At 47.9% G+C, this 27,464-nt stretch overlaps 1 protein-coding gene across 4 annotated transcripts in view; it reads right to left on the reverse strand.

Moving 5' to 3' along the window:
- Window positions 1–27,464, reverse strand: part of HCK (HCK proto-oncogene, Src family tyrosine kinase) — a 50,651-nt gene that overhangs the window by 15,598 nt on the left and 7,589 nt on the right. For 2 of the 4 annotated variants that reach the window (XM_055265835.2, XM_055265837.2), the window contains exons 2-8: window positions 14,655–14,744; window positions 13,069–13,111; window positions 12,579–12,678; window positions 11,676–11,774; window positions 6,186–6,289; window positions 2,033–2,182; window positions 1,533–1,685 (exon numbers count right to left, since the gene is read on the reverse strand). In XM_055265835.2, coding sequence (XP_055121810.1) covers window positions 1,533–1,685; window positions 2,033–2,182; window positions 6,186–6,289; window positions 11,676–11,774; window positions 12,579–12,595 — 523 coding nt within the window. In that variant the 5' untranslated portion in view covers window positions 12,596–12,678; window positions 13,069–13,111; window positions 14,655–14,744. Of the gene's footprint in view, window positions 1–1,532; window positions 1,686–2,032; window positions 2,183–6,185; window positions 6,290–11,675; window positions 11,775–12,578; window positions 12,679–13,068; window positions 13,112–14,654; window positions 14,776–27,464 lie in introns of all 4 variants that reach the window. The other 2 variants (XM_055265836.2, XM_055265834.2) reach the window with 2 other exon arrangements.

Raw genomic sequence — 27,464 nt, forward strand, 5'->3', positions numbered from 1 at the left:
AGATTGAGCCATTGCACTCCAGCCTGGGTGACAAAGCGAGACTCCGTCTCAAACAAACAAACAAAAAACCCAAACAAATAAAAATAGCTTTAAAACACTACCCAGGTTATGTCACACACATACACCGCCCACTTTAATCTTAACACTGCTCTTAAATAAATGACAGACTTACTATGACCCCCAGGCCCTGCATGGCCCAGCCTCGTCCACCTCTCTAGCCTCATCAGCCACTAAACTCCCCTTGCCTTTTATGTGCCAGTCACTCTGCAGGTCACTCAGTCCCTCAAGCACCCAACTCCCCTCCCACCACAGGGATTTGGCACATGCTGTTCCCTCCCCTCACCCCACCCTGCTTCATTTGGTGGGTCTTGTCAATTTTATAATTGCTTGGGTTTCCATTTTGCCTTGGCTTCCAGGAAGCTCCAAGCCAGAACCATGGGCTTCCTGTAGTAGGAGTCTAGAGCCTTATATGATATTTTTGGCTTTCGAATCTCACCACTCAGATCTGTCTTACCTTCCTCTCCATATTTTCTTTTTTGTCAAATTCTTTTTAATTTTATTATTATTTTTTAGACAGAGTCTCACTCTGTCTCCCAGGCTGGAGTGCAGTGGTGTGATCTCAGTTCCCTGCAACCTCCACCTCCTGGGTTCAAATGATTCTCCTGCCTTAGCCTCCCGAGTAGCTGGGATTACAGGCTCCCACCACCACGCCTGGCTAATTGTTGTATTTTTCGTAGAGACAGGATTTCACTATATTATCCAGGTTTTTCTCGAACTGCTGACCTTGAGTGATCCACTCGCCTCTGCCTCCCAAAGTGCTGGGATTACAGGCATGAGCCACTGTGCCTGGCCTTGCATGCAGCAGAATCTCAATAAATACAGTCAAAATACGTGGATTTTAAATTTATTTTATCTGGCTGAGTTGTTTGCATCCCTGTAAGTTGTCTTCGCTCCCATTTGGAACGCAGTGGGGTATTAACACAGCAGGCTGCCCCACACTGGGCTGGCACTGCATCTACCCCACAGCCCTGCAAAGCAGGCAATGTTGTTCTTAAGTTCTTGGGGAAAATCAGCAGGTGTGAGATGTGCCTTTCTGATTTTCCCACAAGACTCTAACAGTGCTGGCCACACAGCAGGTGCTCAGAATAACCTGTTCATCAGTTGCCTGGAAATCTCCAAGCTGCATATCCCCATTCTTAATTTTCATCATCTGAAAAGGTCTCTGTTTATCTCAATCCCAAACTGTTAGGCAGTCCCCACTCCGTATGAGGGAGAGATTCCTCATCCATGACACCTGCTTCCCAGAAGGAAGTTTTTGACCCCTACAGGACTGGTCTCAAAGGCAAATCAGTGTTTGCATAGCAAGACAATTTGGTTTGCTATCAGGGAACTGCTTCTTTATGGCTGTTATTTAAATCTCCCCTTCTGCCTTGGGTAGCATTCCCGCTTTGCCAGAAGGTGTTCCTGGAAGCAAGTGACCTCCCTCTCCCCTCCACCCTCTGGCCCTGTGGGCTCCGGCCCTGGGTCCTTACCCATCCAGACTTCCCCAAACTGCCCAGCTCCAAGTTTCTTTTCCAGCTTGAGGGATTCCCGAGGGATCTCCCAGGCATCTTTCTCCCAAGGCTTCTGGGGCTTGGAAGACATGCAGGGCACCGACAGTTTCTGGCAGAGCCCGTCGCTCCCCTCTGGAACAGAGTCCCTGGTCAATTGAGAGCAACAAGCACCGAGCCAGCCAGAGGTTGCTCCTTGGAGGCCGCCCTGCCTGGTCCACTGGATCTCTCCACTGTTCCACCTGGTTGCCACCATCAGAGACATTTCCAAGCAAGCGGAGTGTGACGGGATGCCACCTCTACATCTTGGCCACCCCACCCTCCTGCTCAACAGTCCTAAGCCTTCAGAAGCATCTAAAGCAACTATCTGTCTAGGGGATGGCCAGGAAGGACACAGCAGGTCTCAGGGGCCACGGTGCATCCGTGACTAGGAGTCTCTGGGCCCATCGTGGTGGGGATGTCACCCCCAGGGTGGGACTCACTCTTGTAGTGGTCCACCAGCTCCTGCAGAGTGCTGAAGGTGCTTCGGGGGGATATGTAGAAGCCCCCGTTGTCCAGGGTCCGGATCTTGTAATGTTTCACGGTATCTCCCTGCCGAGGGTCGTAGTCTCGCACGGACAAAGAGTAGCTTCCTGAATTAACCAAAGAGAAACCCCTCAGAATGGCATCTTGGAGGCCTGCCACCTTGCATTAGCACTCTGACACCCTGTAAGGCTACCGCTGGCAGCGTCCTGACACCTGGACAGAAGTGCCTGAGGCTCTGAGTGGGCTGTGGGAGCCAGGCATCCTGAGCTCTCATCCAGGCCCTACCACATCTGCCCGTGAGACCTTGGCCATGTGACTATGTGACCTCTCTATGCCTCAGTTTTCTCATCTGTAAAATGGGAATAGTTCTCATGCCTCCCTACCTGATCCTATTGCCTGATGGCTAAAAGAAGTAATGCCTGTAAACTACTTGGAAACTGAACACTCTGCAAATGTTGGCTATCATCATCATCATCTTCATTATTTCTGATCTATTGATCCACCTTTCTATCATCTACCCTACAAAAAGCCAAGAAACCATAGTATACTTTTTACTTTTTCATAAAAACTCAGGCTATGACTTTTCTGGTAAAAAATCCAGAAATCCAGTCCAGTTATTGAAATGTAACATGCTGTGGTAGGCTGAATAATAGTCCCTCAAGATATTCACGCCCTAAACCCTGGAACCTGGAAATATGTTACCTTACATGGTAAAAGGTACTTTAGAGATGTGATTAAGTTAAGGATCTGGAGATGGGGAGATTATTCCAGATGATCCAGGTAGCCCCAGTGTAATCACTTGGGTCCTTGTTAGAAGGAGGTAGGAAGGTCAAAGTGGAAGAAGTGAAGATGGAAACAAGAGCTTGGACAGATGTCAGGAAGGGACTATGAGCCAAGGAGTGCTGTAGCCTCTGGAAACTAAAAAAGGCAAGAAAATGAATTCTCCCCTGAAGCCTCCAGAAGGAACCAGCCCTGCTGACATCTTGAGCCCAGTGAGGGCAGACTACTGATCCCCAGAACTGTTAGAGAATAGACGGGTGTTGTTTTAAGCCACTAAGTTTGTATTAATTTGTTACAGCGGCAATGGGAACCTAACATACATATTAGGCTGGTGCAAAAGTAATTGCAGTTTTTGCCATCAAAAGTAGTGGAAAAAACTGAAATTACTTTTGCACCACCCTATATTCTCACATAGAGCAGAAACACATAAGTCTTTCAGCTCATGACCACCATTTTGCCATTTGTGAGCTGTGTGCCCTTGGGCAAGTTATTAGTCCCTCTGTCTCAGTGTTCTTTACCATGATAACAGTACAGTGTCATAGGATTTGGGGAAGTTTAAACTTTTTTTTTTTTTTTTTTGAGTCAAAGTCTCGCTGTGTCATCCAGGCTGGAGTGCAGTGGCGCAATCTTAGCTCACTGCAACCTTTGCCTCCCAGGTTCAAGCAATTCTCCTACCTCAGCCTCCTGAGTAGCTGGGATTACAGGCACCCGCCACTACGCCCGGCTAATTTTTGTATTTTTAGTAGAGATGAGGTTTCGCCATGTTGGCCAGGCTGGTCTCCAACTCCTGAGCTCAGGTGATCCACACGCCTTAGCCTCCCAAAGTGCTGGGATTACAGGCTTGAGTCACCTCACCTGGCCAGTTTATACTGTTGAATGAATAATAGCTTACCATGCATGCCAGGCAAGTTCAAAGCACTCTGCGTAAATGAACAATGAATGAATAAGAATAATATTCATTATAACGAATTATAACTATATAAATTATATTATTTATTTAATGAATGAATAACCTCATGGGGTAAGGGTTTTATAATATCACCATCCTCATTTACGGATGAGGAAACTGAAGCCCAGAGAGGTGAAGTAACTCACCCACAGTCACACAGCTGGTAAGTGGCACAGCTGGGATTCAAATCCAGGCAGCTGGCTCCAGAGCCCCTCTCAGCCACTCTGTCCCAGTCAGGGGTGAGACTGGCTTGGTTGCTGCTGGATGGGGTGTGGCAGGATCCAGGAAGCAGCAGGGTGGGATTCACAGGTCTCATGCTGCAACTTCTATTAAATCGGCTAAACTTCCCACCATGCCCCATCTCAGAGGGCTATGAAAGCTGGACCAGGCTCATTTTCCTGCCCCACAGATCTGTGATGGTTTCTTTGATTTCTCTGCCCTTGTCTGCAGGATGGACCAGCCCAAGCCAAAAGCTGTTCTGGGCACAGCTAGAGAGGAGAAGCGCTGGGCTGTGCACAGCTTTGTCTTTTTATCTTCTTTTTCTCCCCCTGGTGGCTTGAATGGGGCTTGTTGGGTGGGAAGAGACAAAGCCCAAGCATTCACTGAGCTGCCACAATGATTGTGAGTAGCATTATCCTAGCCACATGAAAGCTTCGCCAATTGAGATAGCTGAGGGTCAAGCAGAAGGCCACATGGGGAACATGCCTTTAATCAATGTCCTCAAATCTGTTTGTTTCAGGGTACCGTGAGGTCACATTTTATACAATATACCTGGCTTATTTGAGTCAAGCAGTTGTGAACCTAAATGTATTAGTAAAAGTGCACTTAGCGCACGAAATCTGAAATCATAAGAATCCTACTGATGTTCATTCCTTTGAGGCAATGAGCCTCAATCGATGCCAGTTTGAGCTACGTGATGTTTTCCAGGCCTGTTCTTGCCATCCATGCACCCAATCAGCATGAATCCACCCTTGCAGCACAGAAATTCCAGGAAGCTTGTCACCTGACATTAAAACTTCCAAAAGCTTCCAAGGAGCATTTTCAGCAGAGTCCCAGAGAAGGCTGGCTTGAGTCTCTTCTGGCGACCTCATCTTACCTCATTTCCTTATGGAGGGAGGAAAGGAGGAATGAGGCTTGTGGATAAGATATATTGTAATGGGTATTTTATTTTATTTTTTTAGAGACAGGGTCTTGCTCTGTTGCCCAGGCTGGAGTCCAGTGGCTCCATTATGGCTCGCTGCAGCCTTGAACTCCTGGACTCAAGAGATCATCTGGCCTCACCCTTCCAAGTATCGGGGAGTACAGATGTGCACCACCACGCTTGGCTAATTTTTTAAATTTTTCATAGAGATGGGGTCTCACTATGTTGCCCAGGCTGGTCTCGAACTTTTAGGCTTAAGTGATCCTCCTGTGTTGGCCTCCCCTACTTGGTCTGTTATGGGTATTTAAAAAAACCAAAACAAAAAACAATCCTGACACTTTGTAATCCTGACACTTTGGAAGGCTGAGGTAGGCAGATTGCTTGAGTCCAGAAGTTCGAGGCCAGCCTAGGCAACATGGCAAAACCCCATCTCTACTAAAAAGAAAGAAAGACAGAAAGAAAAGATTAGTCAGCGTGGTGGCACGTACCTGTAGTCCCAGCTACTAGGGAGACTGAGATGGGAGAATCATTTGAGCCCAGGAGGCAGAAGTTGCAGTGAGCTAAGATTGTGCCACTGCATCCCAGCCTGGGCAACAGAGTGAGACCCTGTCTCAGACAAAACAAAACAAGCCGGGTGCAGTGGCTCACGCCTGTAATCCCAGCACTCTGGGAGGGTGAGAGGGGTGGATCGCAAGGTCAGGAGATCGAGACTATACTGGCCAACGTGGTGAAACCCCGTCTCTATTAAAAATACAAAAATTAGCTGGGCGTGGTGGCGAGCACTTGTAATCCCAGCTACTTGGAAGGCTAAGGCAGGAGAATCGCTCAAACCCGGGAGGCGGAGGTTGCAGTGAGCCGAGATCGCACCACTGCACTCCAGCCTGGCGACAGAGTGAGACTCCGTCTCAAAAAATAAAACAAACAAAAACCAAAACAAATGAAAAAACGAGTCAGTGAAGATCAAGCTTCAGCTGGATATTTCTTTGTTTTCAGGGCCTAAGCCACCTGGCACTAGTTCCACTGACCTAAGCTGGCAGCTATGGTGGATAAGAAGGGCAGAGCCAGGCACAGAGCCTCAACCCTCCCCGGCTCAGGTGGCCAAGAGCAGGAGAAACCTGGCAGCTGCAGCACCTGGTTGGGGTTTTCAGCCTTTCCCAGGGCATTTTCAAGGGAAGGGTGGTGGCCAGTCCCACCTGGGGCACCTTGGCAGGGAGGACAAGGTGGGGAGGGCTGGTGTCACCTTTAGTGGTCTCGCTATCCCGGATCATGAAGGAGCCCAGTATGTTGCCTGGAGCCAGGAGTTGGCGCTCTGCGTCCTTCCGGCTGATGCCCTTGAAAAACCACCTGATGGAAAAGGGAGGGGACAAATGTGAACCTGGGGTCATGCAGGTCATCCTGTCCTGCCTACACAGGGTGCCTGTGGCCATGCAGGTCCCAGGGGGATGTCAGGATGCAGAGGGTCTGGCTTCCTGCAGCATCAGTTTTACTCAAGGATTTTTTGGGGGAGAGAAGGGAAAGGAGCCATTCTTTTGATATCAAAATAGACATTTTACCCGAGGTGAATCCTGTTTGCTGAGACTGAAGCCTGTGCAATTTGGAGTGGGGGAACTTCCTTTAAGAAAAATAAGACAGCATTAACAAGTGCAAAAAGCTGATGGGTCATTCCAGTACCGCTCGCTGTGAGGGACAGGGAGATGGACAGGAAGACAGAGTGGAAACAGACAGCAGTCTTAACCAGCTGTGGTCAAAGTCTTACTTTTGCAGGTTTCACAAGCATACAAGACCACGGGGAAGATCTTTCTTGGGACCTTGGAAGCCTGTGAAGGGCCTGGGTTTTGTCAGCTTTACAGCCAATCCTCCTCCGCGTATACGGAGTTGAATATAAAGTTGGCATGAACTTGTAAGCTACAATGTGAGATTGGAAAGAATTTTATACTTAGGATCATATCCTGGGACATTTTCTTCATTCTTCCTGAATATTGGAGATATTTGAGTGGAAAAGTTTAAGCAGCAGCAGCCGAATCCTTTCCCACCTTCACTAGGGTGAGGAGAAGTTGGAAAAAAGCCACAGACCTGACCTCAGCCTACCTTGGCTCTGCCACAAACCTGCAGTGTGACTTTGAGCAAGTTGCCTTCCTCTTTGGGCCTTTGGTTCCTCTGTTATCAACTGGGCAGAAAGTTAACATCTATCTTGCTATCCACTCAACAGCTCTATGGAGTTGTCACTTTTATCATTCCCATTTTTTTTTTTTTTTCTTTTTGAGACCGAGTCTTGCTCTGTCACCCAGGCTGGAGTGCAGTGGCATGATCTCGGCTCACTGCAACCTCCACTTCTCAGGTTCAAGCGATTCTTTTGCCTCAGCCTCCCAAGTAACTGGGATTATAGGCACCCACCACTACACCCAGCTAATTTTTGTATTTTTAGTAGAGACGGGGTTTCACCATGTTGGCCAGGCTGGTCTCGAACTCCTGACCTCAGGTGATCCACCCACCTCGGCCTCCCAAAGTGATGGGATTACAAGCATGAGCCACTGCTCCTGGCCCCATTTTATGGATGAGGAAATTGAGGAACAGAGAGGGCAAGTAACTTGCCTAGAGTCACACAGTTGGGAAGTTGTAGCAGCAGGATTTGAAGCTAGGCAGTCTAACTCCAGAACCCATGCTCTGAATCACCATGCTATGTTGCTCATCTACCTTCTTTGCTTTCATGTTGTAAAGTGACTTGTGCCATGGTAAAATATTCAACAATGTAAGAGTAAGAACTGTCTCCCCCGGCCAGGTGTGGTGGCTCACACCTGTAATCCCAGCACTTTGGGAGGCCAAGGTGGGCGGATCATGAGGTCAGGAGATCGAGACCATCCTGGCTAACACGGTGAAACCCCGTCTCTACTAAAAATACAAAAAAAAAAAATTGGCCGGGCATGGTGGCAGGAGCCTGTAGTCCCAGCTACTCGGGAGGCTGAGGCAGGAGAATGGTGTGAATCCGGGAGGCGGAGCTTGCAGTGAGCCGAGATGGCGCCACTGCACTCCAGCCTGGGCAACAGAGTGAGACTCCATCTCAAAAAAAAATAAATAAATAAAAAATAAAAAAGAACTGTCTCCCTGACAATTCTGCTCCTAGGAAGTTATCCCATAGATCTTGCACAAGGGAGAAATGACATATACACCAGGAGATTTGCTGCAGCACATGACTGGAAACAACTTAAGTGACCACTATATAGGGCAGAGGTTAAATGGACGGGAGGACATCTACAGGACAGACGGCCTGTGGTATAAAAAGGAAGGAGGTGTCCGGGAGCAATGGCTCACGCCTGTAATCCCAGCACTTTGGGAGGCTGAGGCAGGTGGATCACGAGTTCAGGAGTTCGAGACCAGCCTGATCAACATGGAGAAACCCTGTCTCTATTAAAAATACAAAATTAGCCAGGCGTGGTGGCGCATGCCTGTAATCCCAGCTACTTGGGAGGCTGAGGCAGGAGAATCGGTTGAACCTGGGAGCCGGAGGTTGCAGTGAGCCAAGATCGCACCATTGCACTCCAGCCTGGGCAACAAGAGCTAAACTCTGCCATTGCACTCAGCCTGGGCAACAAGAGAGAAACTCCATCTAAAAAAAAAAAAAAAAACGGGAACGAGATGCTGCATAGAAGGCCTGAACGAGAGGCATGGAACAGTGTGTGTGGTATCTACCACTTGTGTGAGATAAGTGGGAAGAGATGTCTTTCCTTATATAAGGAGGAAGCATCTGGGAGGACTCACGACAAACTGGTTGCTTCTGGGGAGGGGAAGTGGCTGGTTGGGGACAGGGTGGGAAGAAGACTTTTCACTCTTCTGCATGCTTCCCCACATTTGAATTTTGAAACATTTGAAAGTATTACCTATTTCAAGGGGGAATGAGGGAAACTAAGATTCCATCCCGCCCTGATTCCCAAGGTCCCAGTTGTGCTCCCCAGAGGCAACCTCTGTTAGCAGTTTCTTGATTCAGACAAAAGGACCCCTGAGTGCCCTGAAAGGACACATATGTGTATTCATTTTTTGTTTTTATTATTATTTTTTGAGATAGAGTCTTGCTCTGTTGTCCAGGCTGGAGTGCAGTGGCGTGATCTCGGCTCACTGCAACCTCTGCCTCCCAGATCAAGCGAATCTCGTGCCTCAGCCTCCGAGTAGCTGGGATTACAGGAGCCTACCATCACACCTGGCTAATTTTTGTATTTTTTTTTTTTTTTTTTTGAGACAGAGTCTCGGTCTGTCGCCCAGGCTGGAGTGCAGTGGCGCCATCTCGGCTCACTGCAAGCTTCGCCTCCCGGGTTCACGCCATTCTCCTGCCTCAGCCTCTCCAAGTAGCTGGGACTACAGGCGTCCGCCACCACGCCCGGCTAATTTTTTGTATTTTTTTAGTAGAGACGGGGTTTCACCATGGTCTCGATCTCCTGACCTCGTGATCCGCCCGCCTCGGCCTCCCAAGTGCTGGGATTACAAGCGTGAGCCACCGCGCCCGGCCAATTTTTGTATTTTTAGTAGAGGTAGGGTATCACCATGTAGGCCAGGCTGGTCTCGAACTCCTGACCTCAAGTGTTCCGCCTGCCTCGGCTTCCCAAAGTGCTGGGATTACAGGTGTGAGCCACCGCACCTGGCCAGATATGCGTATTTAGATCAGTGGTTCCCAAGCTGGGTCCCTGGAGCAGCAGCAGCAGCAGCTGCCTCACCCAAGAACCTGTTAGAAATGCACATTCGGAATCTGACAGTGGGGCCCAGAAAGCACTTGTTAGCCAGCAATCCAGGTGATGCTGATGCTGCTCATGTCTGAGAACCCCCCACCTAGGTTATTTTGCCTTTGTCTGCAAATGACAACCCCCCATTCATGTTGCCTACACCCTGCATTTTCCACTTAGCAATTATGTTGCCTTTGAGAAATAATACCAGCCATGCTTCCTCCATGGTTGCTGCAAGGACCACATGAGGTGACCCAGGGATTCTGTAAGTGTTCAGACCCTGGAGTGGAGAAACAGAGCATGGGATGACCCAGGGCAAAGCCCAGAAGAAGGAGAGAGAAGCAGCTAAGAGCCCCCAGTTCCATGATCACTAAGAAGGGGTGACATAATTTTTTTTTGACAGAGTATTGCTCTTGTCCCCCAGGCTGGAGTGCAGTGGCGTGATATTTCAGCTCACTGCAACCTCTGCCTCCTGGGTTCAAGTGATTCTCCTGCCTCAGCCTCCCGAGTAGCTGGGACTACAGGCGTGCACCACCACACCCGGCTAATTTTTTTTGTATTTTTAGTAGAGATGGGGTTACACCATGTTGGTCAGGCTGGTCTCAAACTCCCGACCTCAGGTGATCTGCGTGCCTTGGCCTCCCGAAGTGCTGGTATTACAGGTGTGAGCCACCATGCCCAGCCAGAAGGGGGTGGCTTTATAATGGGAAAAGCCTAAGCGTTTTCATTTTTAATAGGCAAACATCCCAAACCCCTAGTACCATCTAGCTAGAAAGAGGAGGCAGAAGAGACAAAACAATGGGGACTGTCATTTGTCAACTTTTGATTGGCTGGTTTTTAATGGGATGTATTGCCACCCCACAGTGTAGTCATCTTTTTACTCATCAACCTCATCCACCATACAGAGAACATCTCCAGCAGGGAGCCCCATCTGAGTCATCTTCTATCCCTGGAATAGGGAATCAACAGGTATCTGTTGGATGATGGATGGATGGTTGGATGGATGGATGGATGGATGGTTGGATGGATGAATGGATGGATGGGTGGATGGATGGATGGATGGATGATTGAAGTATATTTTTAGAGTCAAGCTAGACACAAGAAGAACCCACAGCCAAGCACGATGGGTTACGGAGAGCTCCTTGAGGGTAGGGATATATCTTATTTGTTTCCACAGCCCCTTAGCCTGGCACAGGGCTTGAAGAGTCATGAGTATGTTTGTCGAATGAATCAAATGAGGGATGGGCCAGGTGCGGTGGTTCAGGCCTATGATCCCAGCACTTTGGGAGGCTGAGGCGAGAGGATCACTTGAGCCCAGGAGTTTGAGACCAGCCTGGGCAACATAGGGAGACCCCCTCTCTACAAAAAATACAAAAAAGAAAAAAATTAGCTGGGCATGGTGATGCGCACTTGTAGTCCCAGCTACTTGGGAGGCTGAGGTGGGAGGATCAACTGAGCCTGGGGAGGCTGAGGCTGAAGTGAGCTGTGATGGTGCTACTGCATTCCAGCCTGGGCAACAGAGTGAGACCCTGTCTCAAAACAAAACAAAACAACAAATGAGGGATGACTGGCCAGGTGTGAGCTGTCTCACCTCTCCAGAGACCCTCCTTGGCAAGACCATGTGCTTCATTCAACAATATTTATAGAGCACTGACTGCATGCCAGCCTGTGCCGAGGATGCAGCAGCAAAGTCCCTGCTCTCGCCAGCTCTCTTCCTTGCAGGGCAGGCAGAGAATGCAAGTGTAACCAACCAAAGAAACCAGGTCGTTTTGCTAGTAAAACATGTTCAGAAGGGATTAAAACAGGTTTCCACAGGACAGAGTCACAGCTGGGACCCACTTTAGCCTCTCTTCCCTGACCGGAAGGCTGAAACCAGAAGGAAGAGAAGGAGCCAGCCAAGCCCAGAGCCCTGGGAAGAGTATGTGCCAGGCAGTGGTACAGTGTGTGCAGACGTCCTGAGTTGCGAACAAGGCTGGCTTTTCTCATGCCTCGTTCTGGAAGGTAGGAAATAGGGTACTTACTCCTCTGTCTCCAGAGAGTCAATGCGGGCGACATAGTTGCTTGGGATGTAGCCTTCCTTCCGAGTGGCCAGGGATCGAGCCTTCCACCACTCCCCGGATCTGAGGGACAGGAGGGAGTAAAGGTGTTAGGGACAGAAGGATCATTCTCCAGTCTCCTTAAGCTCCCCGGCCTTGACCTAGAAAACTCCCTGCCTCCAGAAAGCCAGTAGGGTGAGGGACAGGGCTGTGACTATGTCAGCCTCAGCATGTGCCCATGATTAGGGTAGGGATCCTTACAACAGTTCCTGTTGTGCATCTGAGGGTCTGGAATCACCCTGTCCACAGCCCAGAGCTCTAGGTCTCTGGCTCCACTCCTTTTCCCTGGACTTGCAGCTTTGGTCTTATTAGCTATACTCATGGCAGGGTCCTGTGCCCATGGAGACTCAGAATGGTTCAGCTGGGGCTGAGAATAGGGGAGAGTGGGCTTAGGGGTCCGGCCAGGCATGACCACTCCCATTCTCTGGCTTCAGCACATCCTGGACACTATACCCATGATGGCGAAGGCTGTAGGAGATCAGAGATGGCAAACTCAGAGATCCAAGGATTTCCAAATGCAAGGTCGACTCGATGGGGCCTGGTCCACAGGTAAAGCTGGTGGCTTAATCACAGGAGCCCTAGAAAGGCTTCCCTGAGAAAGCTTCACCTGTTCATCCCAGGCTGGACGTGCACTCTTAGTAAGTGCACAATCCCCTTCATCCAGGTTGATAGCAAACCCTTCCTCCACTATTGTGATTAGCTTCTCATTAGACATTTACACCCAGGATAAGATAGCCCATCTATCAGGTTCTTTATGGAAGCACAAAAGAGCACATAGTTGAGTAGAGGAGGCAGTTCTGTCTTAGGGGGAGTGGGATGGGGACTCACTCCTCTAGGACCACCATCTGGTCCCCCTTCTGGAAGCTGAGGTCTTCATGGTGAATGGCCTCATAATCATACAGGGCAACCACGATGATGTCCTCAGAGCCTGTTGGGAAGGGAGACACACGGAGGGTGAGGTTCCTCTAAGTGCATCCACAGCCCTGGGTGACCCTCACCCGGCACCTGGCACAGCTCGGCACCTGGCACAGCTCGGCACCCGGCACAGCTCGGCACCCATTGATATGTGGCTCCTAGTATAAGTAGGTGTCTCACCATGCTGGGTGTGATTCTCAAGTTTAAAGCTAAATATGTTTTGTTCATGTTACTAAACAGCGTTCTAGAAACACAATAGCCTGTGCAAAGTACTTCAGAGGAAATTTTGGGGATTCTCAACAGGGGTTTTACTGTTTGGGATTTATGCCTCAAGCTGAGGGAGAACCTAGCAGAATCCTCTGCAGGACACGTGACTCCACTGCATCTGCTCATAGATACTTACCCTCCCTGATTCCTGGTGTGTTGCTGTTGTTGCTATTAGGCCCCTGTGGGGAAGAAATGGGAGAAGGGAATGAATCTGACCAATGTGTGGGGACCCATGGACGGTCTGTGTTGAAAAGGATACCCAAGAGCATCTTACCCTAGTCCTGCATGTCGTGGGAGGAGGCCCACATAGGGCAGGGGACATGCCTGGCACCACACAGCACATTAGGGGCAGAGCCAGCAAACAAAATGGTCCAAGTTTTTTGTTGTTGCTGTTGTTTGAGATGGAGTCTCACTCTGTCACCCAGGCTGGAGTGCAGTGGCGTGATCTCAGCTCACTGAAACCTCCACCTCTCGGGTTCAAGTGATTCTCCTGCCTCAGCCTCCTGAGTAGCTGGGATTACAGGCACATGCCACCATGCCCGGCTAATTTTGTATTTTTAGTAGAGATGGGGTTTCACCATGTTGGGCCGGCTGGTGTAGAACTCCTGACCTCAGGTTACCTGCCCACCTCGGTCTCCCAAAGTGCTGGGATTACAGGAGTGAGCCACCGTGCCCAGCGGGATCCAGGTTTCTTGAACTGTGGCCTTGGCCTTCGGTCTTGGATGTACTGGGGGATGCTGCTTGATCCCTCCCCTCAACACACAGTGAAGGGGTTGGTCCAGATCACTGTTTTCCGACTAAGTTCGAAGAAATAATAGGCCCACCAGTGATTTATATTCCACAAATAAAGGCTCTGTTATATATATGAAACAATCTAAGTGTCCATGCAAAGGGGAAGTGACACCTAAACTATGGTGTTCTAAGCAGCTCTCTTTATTTTTTCAAAGAGACAGGGTCTCCCTGTATTGCCCAGGCTGGAGTGCAGTGGCGTGATCATAGCTCATGCAGTTCAAACTCCTGGGCTCAAGCAATCCTCCTGCCTCAGCCTCCCACAATGCTGGGAGTACAGGTGTGAGCCACTGCACCTGGCCTGTGTTTTTATTTTCAAGAAAAATGTATTTGTGTGTCACACAATAGGATTATTGTGAGGATTAGGATGCTAATAACCGTAAAGGCTTAGAACAGTGCTTTGTTCATAGTCAGCTCTGTATAAACATAAAAGGAGTTGGTAAATACCTCTCCTAGCATGACTGCTTCTCTTTTTACAACTCTTGCTGTTGTTTCTGCTGCTACCTTGGTCTTATGCTCACGTAATTATGGTTGGTACTATTATTATGACAATTGTTACTGTATTTTTGCAATGCTGCTGATACTACCATTACATCGTCACTTCAGCTGCTATCATTACTGGTCACTCATTAATCTCAGCACTGCTTCTGATTCCGCCCAGGCCAGAGGCCTGAAATGCTCACTCACACCTGTTTGGTGGAGCCCAGGCTGAGGCGCCAAGCCTGGGCTGCAGGAAAAGAGAGGTGACTTCCTTGCCCCTATGCGTGTTGGCGCTGCATCCCGGAGAGTCGAGTCAGGGCACTGTTGGTAGCCAGTCAGCTCCCTTTCACCCCAAGTTCACCCTGCCCAACCTTGGGAAGACAGGAGGCTGTTAGGGCAATGTTGGGGCAGCATCCGGCAGCCCCCAGGGAAACCGGGACCTCCCCTACTCACCGGCTTGATGGTGGATGTGGGATCCGGCACGTACACAGGGCAGTGTGGGTTGGCGCTGGTTTCAGTTTTTGAGAATGTATTGCCTCTGACCTGGAGGAATTTGGACTTCATGCACCCCATCCTGCAGCAGACAGAAGGGAGGTGAGCCTGGTTACCAAAAGTCTCATACAGGGAAGTCTTCTGATGCTTCATCAGAAGCATCATGCAGGGAAGTCTTCTGATCCAGGTCCCCTGGTCCCCTGCCCCCGGGCTGGCTCCCACTGGCCTTCCCAGTCTTAACTCCCCCGCCAGCTCCATGCACCCTCATCCTCCCCACACGGAGCCCACTCCATCCTTGCCACCTCTGGGCCTCCCCATGTCCACATGCCACAGCACTGGCCCAGGGCTGACAAGCTGTCATTGTCGTGGGTACCAAGAACCAGCATGATGGGTGCTTATTCAGAGGATGGCATGAGGATAACAGAAATGTAACAGGTAGAGCTGTTGGGGGGCAGAGCGGGTGGTGGGCACTGCCGGCTCTCAGATCAGAAAGCCTCAGCTGATCCTTGGCCCCTCCACCCCACCAGCACCTCACTGACCACTTTCCTGCCCCCTACCCACCTCTCAGGTCTTCATCGGCAAAATGGGGACAATAATATGATGTGCGGTGGGGAAATACTCAGTGCAGTGTCAGGCTCAGAGCAAACACTACAGAAAAACTACAGTATTATCCGATGATAAATTGCCATTTTTTATATTAAATAACAAGATGAGGTCACATAACATGGCTCAATCTAGTTTGTCAAGGCACTGTATTACTGGTATCATTTTATAAATGGCTTATAACTCCTTCCGTCCCTCCCTTCCTTCCTTCCTCCCTTCCTTCCTTTGTCCTCCCCCTCCTCCTCCTTCCCCCCCTTCTCCTTCCCCCCCTTCTCCTTCCCCCCCTTCTCCTTCCCCCTCCTCCCTCCTCTTCCTCTTTCTTCTTCTTCTTCTTCCTCTTCCTCTTCCTCCTCTCTTTCTCTCTGTCTCTCTCTGAGTTATTTGGTAATTCATTCATCCATTTACACAGCCAACATTTACTGGGCCCTTTTCTAAACTGTGAAGAAGAGAAGCAAGTTCACGCCCTCAGGAACTCAACTGCAGCCGAATGGGAGACAGAGACAATAAACAGGCCAACAAATAAATAACAGGACAAATTGGGTTAATGAAAAGTGTGAGGACGATAAGAGAGGGTGCTGTGGGAAACAACAGGTCTGGCTCTTTTAGGCAGGGCATTTGGGGAAGGCCTGTCAGGGGAGGGGATACAGAACCTGCAGTCTAAATGACACAAAGGAACCAGTGAGGGGACACTCTGAGGGAAGAGTGTTCCAGGCAGAGGGAACAGCAAATGCAAAGGCCCTGAGTCTGGCATGTGCTTGGAGAGAAGTTGGAGGCACTGAAAGCAGGAGAGTGTGGCTGAAGCTCATGGGCAGGGGAGAGGGTGGTTGTGATGAGGCCACCATATCCTGTAGGGCCAGTGAGGACTTTGGATTTTATTCTAAGGATGATGGAAAGTTTCTGGCAGGAGAATGATGGGATTCAATTTGCACTTTAATCCCACCAGTGGCTGAGTGAGGCACAGACAGTAGGGAGCAGGGGAGGGAACCCTGTGAGAAATCTGCAGAAATTGTTCAGGTATGAGATGATGGTGGCCCAGAGCGGGGTGGGGGCAGAGAGGAGGTAAGCATTGGACAGGTTTGGGGGACATTTTGGAGGTAGAGCTTGCAGACTTTGCTGCTGTATTCAATTAGTTTAAGGATGCTTAAACAAAACACATTTACTCCAAATAGAGTCAAAACATAATTGTAAAAGTGGAAGAAATGTTTCATTTCTTTTCTCAAAATATGCACACACATTTGCTGAGAGGGCAGGCTGTGACAACCACATAAGGAAGTGCTTGCTTTTCTCATCTCTGCACAATTGCCATTTTCTTCTAAAGCAGTTAGAACTCAGTTATACTCATCTTGTTAAAATAAACATGTATTTGTGGTTTAAGAAAAAAAAACCAAATTCCTAGGCTTAGATGAGTTACTTTTAAAAACGAAAAAAGATTCCTTTTATTTACAAGGATTTGCCTCTTCTGGTGGGAACAGGAAAAGATTTGCCACCTCAAGACTTGAGCAGTTTTGCTTCGTTTGTCTTTTGGAAATAAAATAAGGAACACATTCAGACTCTTGGAGTGCTGGATCATTAATTTGAAAAATTATCACAATTAAGCACAGATTTATAATGTACTTGCATGCATTTAAAACTGAAACCAGCATCTCTCTTTGAGATAAATGTGTATTACAGTTCTGGGAAATTAAACAGGCATCTTGTGTGGCATATATGACATAAAATTATATCACATTTCATATGTTTTGATCAGCATAAAGATGTTCTGGGAAGAGCAGCACTGTGTGAGGTAGGGCAGCTCACTCTACCTCTCTGGGCACCCACTGATCTGCAGCTGTGAGTCTTGTGATTTCCAATCCACGCGTGTTGAGCACCTTGTATGCTTCACTTACGTGATCAATGTACATATTCAAGATGGCCACAGGGTCCCGAGGGAGGGGTCTCAGAAGACCTGTGTTCATTCACAATCCAAGGCCATCTCTGAGAAAGGGTGGCAAGGGTTCTACCTCACAGGGTGGTGGTGAGCACTGAGCGTAAAATTTTTACACTGAGTGTAAAATTGCCCAGCATGCAGTAAGTGCCGCAGAAACATTAACCACAACCATTTCTGTTTACTGGCAGACGTGACACTGCCCCGGATCATGAAGCAAGCACAGTTTGCAATTCCTCTGGCCCACAAGCCTAGAGATACTGCAACACTGGAGAAGTTCGCTTTTTTTTTAAAATAGGGAATTCCCATGAGTTCCATTTTCGCACAATAAAGTGTGATTTGTTTTCTCAGAGACAGTCTCGCTCTGTCACCCAGGCTGGAGTGCAGTGGTGCAATCATAGCTTACTGCAACCTCGACCTCCCAGGATCAAGTGATCCTCCCACCTCAGCCTCCTTAATAGCTGGGACTACAGTTACAAACTACCATGCCTGGCTAATCTTTTAAAATTTATGTTCTGTAGAGACAGGGGGCGGGGCGGGGCAGGTCTCATAATGTTGCTCAGGCTGGTCTTGAACTCCTGACCTCAAGTTATCCTGCTACCTTGGCCTCCCAAAGTGCTGGGATATGAGCCACCATGCCCAGCTGAAAGTGTGATTTTTCTAAAAGTGATACACTGGCAGGAGTCAAATTTGTGTAAAATGTGATTGTCCCCCTAAATGAGAGAACCATGTCTACTGCCTGGTGTGGACTGGGCATCAGAAATGTCCATGTTCATGGTCACTAGGCCCAGAAATGTCATGTGAGCCACAAATATAAGTTAAAGTTTTCTACAGCCAGGTTTTTAAAAATTAAAATTAAAATTGTATTTTATTTTATTTTTTCATTTTTAAAAAAATTTCTTTATTTTTATTTATTTTATTTTATTTTTATTTTCCTTTTAAATTTATTTTTAGGTTTTTTTTTAATTTTTATTTATTTATTTATTTTTTGAGATGGAGTTTTGCTCTTGTCACCCAGGCTGGAGTGCAGTGGTGCGATCTCCACTCACCGCAACCTCTGCCTCCTGGGTTCAAGTGATTCTCCTGTCTCAGCCTCCTGAGTAGCTGGGATTACAGGCATGTGCCACTACGCCTGGCTAATTTTTGTATTTTTTAGTAGAGACAGGGTTTCATCATGTTGGTCAGGCTGATCTTGAACTCTCAACCTCAGGTGATCTGTCCACCTCGGCCTCCCAAAGTACTGGGATTTCAGGCATGAGCCACCACAGCTGGCCTATTTTTCATTAAAAAAAAAATTTTTACATCCAGGTTTTTTAAAGTAAAAAGAAACAAGTGAACTAATTTTAAGATGTATTTATTTTACTCAATACATCAAAATTATTAACATATAATAAATATAAAAATTATTAATGAGATACTTTACATTCTTTTTTTTTGTACTAAGCCTTCACATCTCAGTGTGGATTTTACTCTTAGAGCACATCTCAGCTATGACTCCATCTGTGCTCAACAGCTGTCTGTGGCTCAGAGCTACCATATCCAAACATGCAGAGACAGAATGCTCCCATCACTGCAGCACAGGAAAGGCTGGTGCTCACGCCTGTGTTCCTCAGTGCTTAGCCCAGTGGTTCCTGGCACACAGTAGGAGTGTCACGCACAGTGAGTGAATGGCTGCATGCCTGGCATGCCATGCTTTATATAGTAGGAAGTAAAAGTGTCTGTCAGCACCATAAGACAGGGCAAAAAAAAAGTGAAAGCATTAGGACATAGTTCCTGCTCTATGACCGAGTTGAGAAGGGGAGACTGGACACACAATTACATTCCGAAGCCACATACTAAGAAGCTATTAGGAGATACAGATAGTAGAATGGTGGTTGCCAGGGGCTGGGGGAAGGGGAAGTGAGGAGTTAGTGTTCAATGGGTGTAGAGTTTCAGATGAAATGAGTTATGGAGATGGATGGTGGTGAGGGTTGCACAACATTCTGAATGGCTTGAATACCACTGAAGTGTACACTTGCAAATGATTAGGACAGAAAATTTGTTATGTGTATTTTACCGCAATTTTAAGAATGAAAGAGAAAGAAGCTACTAGGGAGTGGTAAAGATAGGAGGGGCCATGCAAAGACTGCTAAAATACTTACTGGGTAAAAAACGCAAACTGCAAACATGTACAACATCAAACCACTCTTGTAAAATGAATTTATATGCCTATGTGTATGTTAATAAGTTCGTATAAAAAGCAACCTGTTTATAATAATAATTGAGCAGCAAGATAATGAGTTGGGTTTTGAAGAACAGGGAGGATCTGAATAGATAAAGATTGGGGGAAAGTCAAGAATATTCCAAAGAAGAACCAACTTCCAAAAAGGATTTGAAGGAGCTTATAATATTAAACCATATACAGAGCACTGTAAGACTCAAAAAGGGTTACTCTACACCATATAGAAGGGAAAGATTATTGAACCAGAAGCTCAGAGTGGGACTGCTACTACCATTGAGTACTAGATTTATCTCTGAGCTTCCTAGTAGCCAAGATAAAAATGGAAACTTGTACAACATCACCATAAGATCCCAGGAAGCACAACAATTTGTCTGTTGACAGAAACAAATATTTTTTGAGTATAAATTCAAAAGAGAATTTGTTCTGTGGCTCCTCATAAAAGGTCACTGGAGCTGAGTGCGGTGGCTCATGCCTGTAATCCCAGCACTTTAGGAGGCCGATGTGGGTGGATCACTCGAGGTCAGGAGTTCGAGACAAGCCTGGCCAATATGGTGAAACCCTGACTCTACCAAAAACATAAAAAATTAGCCAGGTGTGGTGGTGTGCACCTGTAATCCCAGCTACTTGGGAGGCTGAGGCAGGAGAATCGCTTAAACCTGGGAGGCAGAGGCTGCAGTGAGCCAAGATCATGCCACTGCACTTCAGCCTGGGCAACAGAGCAAGACGCAGTCTCAAAAAAAAAAAAAAAAAAAAAAAGAAGCCATTGGAGGGCACAATGGACAATTTCTTCAACTGTGATTTGTCAGCAGAATCTATAGTATGTTGGTGAGTGGTTCCCAAACAGATGGTGCTGATATTATTCAGGTGGGTTTGGGAACAGAGAATGGGGTGAAGGTGGGGAGAGAATGATGGAAGAAAGAGGTTTATGCCGGGCGCGGTGGCTCATGCCTGTAATCCCAGCACTTTGGAGGCCAAGGCGGGCGGATCACGAGGTCAGGAGATAGAGACCATCCTGGCTAACACGGTGAAACCCCGTCTCTACTACAAAAATACAAAAAATTAGCCGGGCGCGGTGGCGGGCGCCTGTAGTCCCAGCTACTCGGGAGGCTGAGGCAGGAAAATGGCGTGAACCCGGAAGGCGGAGCTTGCAGTGAGCCGAGGTAGCGCCACTGCACTCCGGCCTGGGCAAAAGAGCGAGATTCTGTCTCAAAAAAAAAAAAAAAAAAAAGAGGTTTATGTAGCCCAGGGCCTCTCTGCAGAGTGCCTTGTGACGAAGTGGCTTGAGTGAGTTTAGAAATGCAATGTGGTGCTCAGAGTGTGGCCAGCGTGAGAACCAGCGGCCTCAACATCAGAGGGGAGCTGTAAGAAATGCAGAATCTTGGGCCCCACTTCCCAAATCAGAATGTGCATTTTAACAAGGTTCCCCGGCGATTCATGTGAACATTCTACCCAAGAAGGCTAGAGAAACTCTTTTGCTCCTGCCTCCTTAGCATCTGTCCCTCTTCAGATAACAGTACCTGGATTTTCCTTTGGAGAACCAGCCTTCTCCCACTTAGTGCATGAGGTTTGGTGGGGCCAATCCCACCCTTGCCTTCAGGGATTGGCAACTTGACACAGGCCTGGCCAATCAGAGAATCCCGTATCCTCTGGCCCCCTGGCTACAGAGATTGGTTCAGCTATAGGCATATACTTCCTCCTCACTGAGGCAGTCTGCCCTGGGATTTTGCTGGAAAAATTAGGGTAAAAGCACCCTCTTTCTATACGGATTGTTGAGATGTAGGAACCTGGAGTTCTTGGAGGCCACCTCAACATTATCAAGGTAAAAGCTGCTTTAGAGTGAAGCCACCAGAGAGGACAACAGAACTGAGGTATGGAGATAAAGTAATTCCTGAAGATAAATTGAGCACCTGGATCCAGCTACGCCTGAAGCCTATACACCTCAGGATTTTTCCAGTCCACGAGCAAATAAATTGTCAATTTTGCTTAAGCCAATTTGAGTTGGGTTTCTGCCATTTGAACTCAAAAAGTCTTCACTGATTCTTGCATATTTTGGGTCGCACTCTGGATTGAATGAACCAGTATCTGGGAGTGAGGGCCTGGAATCTGTAGTTCTAACAATTCTACAGGAAATTAGTATATACACTAAAATTTGAGATCCACCAATGTAGCAGAATGAAGGCTGAACTTGGGAGTCAGAATACTTGAGTTTGAATCGCAGTTCTGCCACTGACTGGGTATGTGACCTTGAGCAAGTCATTTACCCTCTCTGAGCCTTATTTTTCTTTCCTACTAAACAGGAGGCCTTGCTTCTCAGGCTTGGCCTGAGGTCCTATGTGACTAGGGATGTAAAGGACTGTGTAAAACTTCTGCATACGCATTTCTCATCTAATGTGCTTCAAAAGCAGGATCTGAGAGCAGAAGTAGCCTGCCTGGTTGCACACCCACTCAGAACTGCTGATCCCTGGTAAAGATGCTTCCTCAGGTCACTGCCGACCCTGGGAACCTGAAACCTGCTCCTCACCACCTCAGCCTCTGCTGAGGGAAATGAGAGAGGTCAGCTCGCTTGTGCCTGGCTGCTTCCCAGGGTCACCATGCTGGCTGTGGAAGCCTCAGAGACTCGGCTTGTGCTCTCAGAGTCAAGCTCAAGGGGGAGAGGCCGGGGCCTGCCTGAGCATCCATGCAGTGGGCTGGAGATGGTTTTCCGGGAGCTTCTATGCTTAAGCAGAAACCTGCAAGGGCCGAGGGTGTGAAGCCCTGGATTGTGGTCCCATCTCTGCCATAAGCTCATTATGTGACCCTAGACAAGTCTCAACTTGTCTCTGAGCCTCAGTTTCTCCAAATGTGAAACGAGATGTCAGATGAGAAGTTCTCTGAAAGAAGAAGCTGCAGTTCTTTCCTGCATAGAATGCATTCCTCCCTTCTTCTGTGAACAGTTCTCCAATTTTCCTTTGGGAATTACTCCTCCCTCTAGTCTCAGTTTATGGATTGGGATAGAGTTGACTCCAACCCCTGGCTGTAGAGGTGGGTCTGTGACCAAATCAAGCCAATGAGAGTTGCAGTAATAGAAGCAGAGATGGGTAGATGGGGGCGGTAGCTCATGCCTGTAATCCCAGCACTTTGGGAGGCAGAGGCAGGTGGATCACCGGAGGTCAGGAATTCAAGACCAGCCTGTCCAACATTTTGAAACCCCATCTCTATTAAAAATACAAAAAATTAGCCGGGCTTCGTGGCAGGCATCTGTAATCCCAGATACTTGGGAGGCTGAGGCTGGAGAATTGCTTGAACCTGGGAGGTGGAGGTTGCATTGAGCCGAGATTGCGCCATTACACTCTAGGCTGGGTGACAGAGTGAGACTCTATCTCAAAAAAAAAAAAAAAAAGAAGAAGAAGAAGCAGAGATGGGCATGTGAGTCAATTCTGGCCAATGAGAGCCAGCCCTTGGTTTCTAGCTGGAAAAAAGGCCTGCAGCAGCAAGGCAAACCTAAGAAATAGAGAAATACAGACTCCCAGCCTTGGATTAAGCCTTGCCTGAAGCTGATATTTCAGGGATTTTCCAGTAACCTCCTTCTTCTGCTTGAGACAGTTTTGAGTTGGATTTATTCCCCCTTAAACATCAAAGAGTCTTGCCCAGTGCAGATGGAATTCTTTTAAGGGATTGTGATTTGCACTCAAGTGTAAATGACTGATGGCAAAGACCTCCCTGATACCAGGTTTTAGTAGAAGAGAAGGTAAGATGATACTCGACCTATTAGAGTAGGTGAAGATGGGAGAAATACGGACCTCATTAAGCTGAAGGCACTGAAGCCATGCCTTAAAAGGACCTGGTTATAGAGGCTGGGGGCAGGGGCTCATGCCTGTAATCTCAGCAATTTGGGAGGCTGAGGTGGGAGGATTGCTTTGAGCCCAGGAGTACGAGTCTGGTCCTGACAACACATCAAGACCCTGTCTCTACCAAATAAAATTAGCCAGGCATGGCGGCATGTGCCTGTATTCCCAGCTACTTGGGAGGCTGAGGTGGGAGGATCACTTGAGCCTGGGAGGTTGAGGCTACAATGAGTTGCAGTCATGCCACTGCACTCCAGCCTGGATTACAGAGCAAGAATGTCTCAAAAAAAGAAGCGCCTGGTATCTAATAGGCCCTCCATACACATTCGTGTAATGGATGTATTATGTTCTACTCTCTATGAGCCTCGTCATACTTGGCTGAAGTCAACAGACCAGAATTATGAAGTTATTTTTCAGATAGGGAAATGGAAGCCCATGGGAGAGTGGGTCCCCCGGCTAGTCAATGGCAGGTCAAACTGGCACTCAGCTCTCCTGCCTGTCATTATCCACTGAGGTCAGCCCCAGAGGCTGTGGGTGATGAAGGGAAAGGGGAGAATGAGGAACCCAAACAGAACTCTCAAGAAGGCAGACCGCTGGGGGCCCAGGGCTTAAGGCTGTTCAGTTATAGGAACTTTCCCTTCTCAGAACAGGTCAGCCATGGGGGTGGGGAAAAAGTATTTTCGCAACAGGAGCCAATTCCCTGAGCAGTGCCTTGGGGGTGCAGAGCCCAGCAGCTCCCCCTCCTCAGGTTCCCTGACTGTCTTCTGAACGAACTGTCTTTATCCCCGAGTGACTACTGTCCCTAATAGACAGTTAGGGGTCACTCCTGACTTCTCACGTCTTCCCTTTACTGAGCCTCGGCTTCTTTTTCATGGAGCTCAAAACTTTGATTTTGCAAACAGGAAGAAACTTGGGAGATCAAAATCTTCATTGGACAGGTGGAGTAACAGCCCCAAGAGGCTGTGTGGGCCCTGGCTCACACGATGGCGAGCGACAGAGCAACACACTGAAGGAGAACTCAGGGCCTTTGATCATTTGCCTGGCTCAGCCATAGGGTTGGCTCTGAGATGCCTGTGTTCCAAACACTTATTCAACCACACATAAAACTCATAGCATGTTCAATGTTACTCTTGGGTCACTTGGTCAATTTCAGAATTCCAGAGCAACTGTGAACCTTCTTGGAATGATTTTATCTCTAAGGCAGGCAGGAGGCAGGGCAGTTTGAAAATAGAGCATGAGATTTGAAGTCAGATAGAGCTGGGTTTGAATCCTCATTCTGCCTCTTACAAATAAGTGAGCCTTTTAAAATGTAAGTCATTCTGGGCACAGTAGCTCAAATCTGTAATCCCAGCACTTTGGGAGGCTGAGGCGGGCAGATCACCTGAGGTCAGGAGCTGGAGACCAGCCTGACCAACATGGTGAAACCCCGTCTCTACTAAAAATACAAAAATTAGGTGGGCATGGTGGCGCATGCCTGTAATCCCAGCTACTTAGGAGGCTGAGGCAGGAGAATTGCTTGAACCCGGGAGTCAGAGGTTGCAGTGAGCCGAGGTCGCACCACTGCAGTCCAGCCTGGGCAACAGAGTGAGAGTCAGTCTCAAAAAAAAAAAAAAAAAAAAAAAAGTAAGTCAGGTCGCATTCCTCCTCTGCTCAAACCCTCCAGGGTTTCCATCTCACTTGGTGTAAAAGCCCAAATCCCCTCCAAGGTGGGTAAGACCTCCACGATCTGATCCCCTCCTCAGCCTCTCAGATCCGTCTCCTAACTCTCCCTTGATCATTCCACTGGAGCCCTCCTTGCTCTTCTTCAACTCACCAACTGTGCTTATACCTCTGGGGCATTGCATGTTCTATTTCTGGAATATTCTTCACCCAGAAAGACTCCACCACTTTCTTTAGTCTCTCTAATGATTGTACCTTCTCGGAGCAACCTTCCCTTATCACCCTGACGAAGACAGGATCCTCTGCCCCCCAACTCCCATCACTGTCTAGCCTGTTCCCAGCTAGTCTTCATGCCCCTAACCACCTCTTAAACGTGGTGGCCATGAGGATGCACCTCTCAGATCTCCAACTGCAGGAGTACGATTGGAGAAATTGATCAGTGGCTCAGCTGCTGTGCTCTGAAGTCCATTACTGCTCTCATGGGCTGCTCCCAGCCAATGACTGAATGTATCAGGGAGACTGAAGCCCGCCCATGTCTGGGGGACCTCTGTCAAGAGACTTTGGCCAAGGGCTCCTTAACAGCCTTGACAAACTTTCCTTAGAATGGCATGGCAGCCAGGCGCGGTGGCTCACGCCTATAATCCCAGCACTTTGGGAGGCCAAGGCGGGCGGATCACAAGGTCAGGAGTTCGAGACCAGCCTGGCCAACATGATGAAACCCCGTCTCTACTAAAAATACAAAAATTAGCTGGGTGTGGTGGTGCATGCCTGTAATCCTAGCTACTTAGGAGGCTGAGGCAGGAGAATTGCTTGAACCCAGGAGGCGGAGGTTGCGGTGAGCCAAGACTGCGCCACTGCACTCCAGCCTGGGTGACAGAGCGAGACTCTGTCTCAAAAAAACGAAACAAAACAACAACCACACACACACAAAAAAGGCATGGCAGTCCAAGACACGTCCTCCTTTTATTCCTTTCTTCTTCCTTCCTTTCTTCTTTCCTTTTCTTTTTCATTAGTGGACAGAGGTGCCCCACTATCTGATGGCTCTCCTGTCCTCTCCTGATTTCTTCCCATTTTCTCTCATAGCCGTTTCCTCTAATAAATTTCTTGCACATTTAATGCTATGGGAGTCTGCTTCTCAAAAGACTTGAACTACCTCAGGGTGTGCTGAAGTTAAGTATAAAAAAAAGAAAATAAAAAATAAAAAATAAAAAAGGACCTGGACTAACGCACCTAATGTATTACCTGTTGATTTGTTTATTATCCATCTGACCATTAGGATATGAGATATGACAGTAAGGACTTTGTTGTGTTCACTGCTATATCCCCAGTGTGTAAAACTAGAACATAGTACGTGCTCAATAAATTCTTATTGAATGAAGTCCCCTTTAGCCTGCTGGATGCCCCCAGATTTCCCGTCTAAACAATAGCTATAAATAGGCCAGGTGCAATGGCTCATGCCTGTAATCCCAGCACTTTGGGAAGCTGAGGCAGGCAGATCACCTGAGGTCAGGAGTTTGAGACCAGCCTGGCCAACATGGTGAAACCCTGTCTCTACCAAAAATACAAAAATTAGCTGGGCGTGGTAGTGGGTGCCTGTAATCCCAGCTATTTGGGAGGCTAAGGCAGGAGAACTGCTTGAACTCGAGAGGTGGAGGTTGCAGTGAGCCAAGATTGCCCCACTGCACTCCAGCCTGGGCAACAGAGTGAGACCCTGTCTCAAAACAAAAACAAACGAACAAAAAGAAAACCAATAGCTATAAATATATGTTTAAACTGAGAAGGGCGATGCACATTTGTTTGCTTCTGCTGGGAGAGGAGCAGTCTTTCCTTGGCTGCCGCTGAGTGGAAGTTTCCCCCTCCAGACAGGACATGGTGGCCAGTTCACCACCAGGGCCACTTTTCACTTTTACCTGCTGTGGTACTGAGAGGTCAGCTGCCCCTAAACCTGTCCTCCACAAATGGAATCCTCAAAGCCTCAGTAACACAGGCGCTTACCCTTTTACATTTTTTTTTATAATTGACAAAGCTCCAGGTTTCAGTTTCTTTTATTTTTTGAAGGGTATGTATTTTATTTTTAAAATGACCTTTTACCACCTAGTAAAACATTAGTACATCCTTCTTGTTAAAAATTAAACCATTAGAGGCCAGGCATGGTGGCTCACATCTGTAATACCAGCAATTTGAGAGGTCAAGACAGGAGGATCATTTGAGCTGAGGAATTTAAGACCAGCCTGGGCAACATGGCAAGACCCCATTTCTACCAGAATTTTTTTAATTAGCTGGGTGTGGTGGCATGTGCCTGTGGTCCCAGCTACTCAGGAGGCTGAGGTGGGAGGATCGCTTGAGCACAGGAGGTTGAGGCTGCATGAGCCATGATAGCATCACTGCACTCCAGCCTGGGAGAGAGAGCGAGACCCTGTCTCAAAAAGAAAAAGAAAGAGAGAGAGAGAAGAAAGAAAGAAAGAAGGAGGAGGAGGAAGGGAAGGAAGAGAGAAGAAAGAAAGAAAGGAAGAAAAGAAAGAAGAAAGAAAAAAAGAAAG

The sequence above is a fragment of the Symphalangus syndactylus genome, chromosome 24 (assembly GCF_028878055.3).
Source record: "Symphalangus syndactylus isolate Jambi chromosome 24, NHGRI_mSymSyn1-v2.1_pri, whole genome shotgun sequence".
Taxonomy (NCBI): Eukaryota; Metazoa; Chordata; class Mammalia; order Primates; family Hylobatidae; genus Symphalangus; species Symphalangus syndactylus.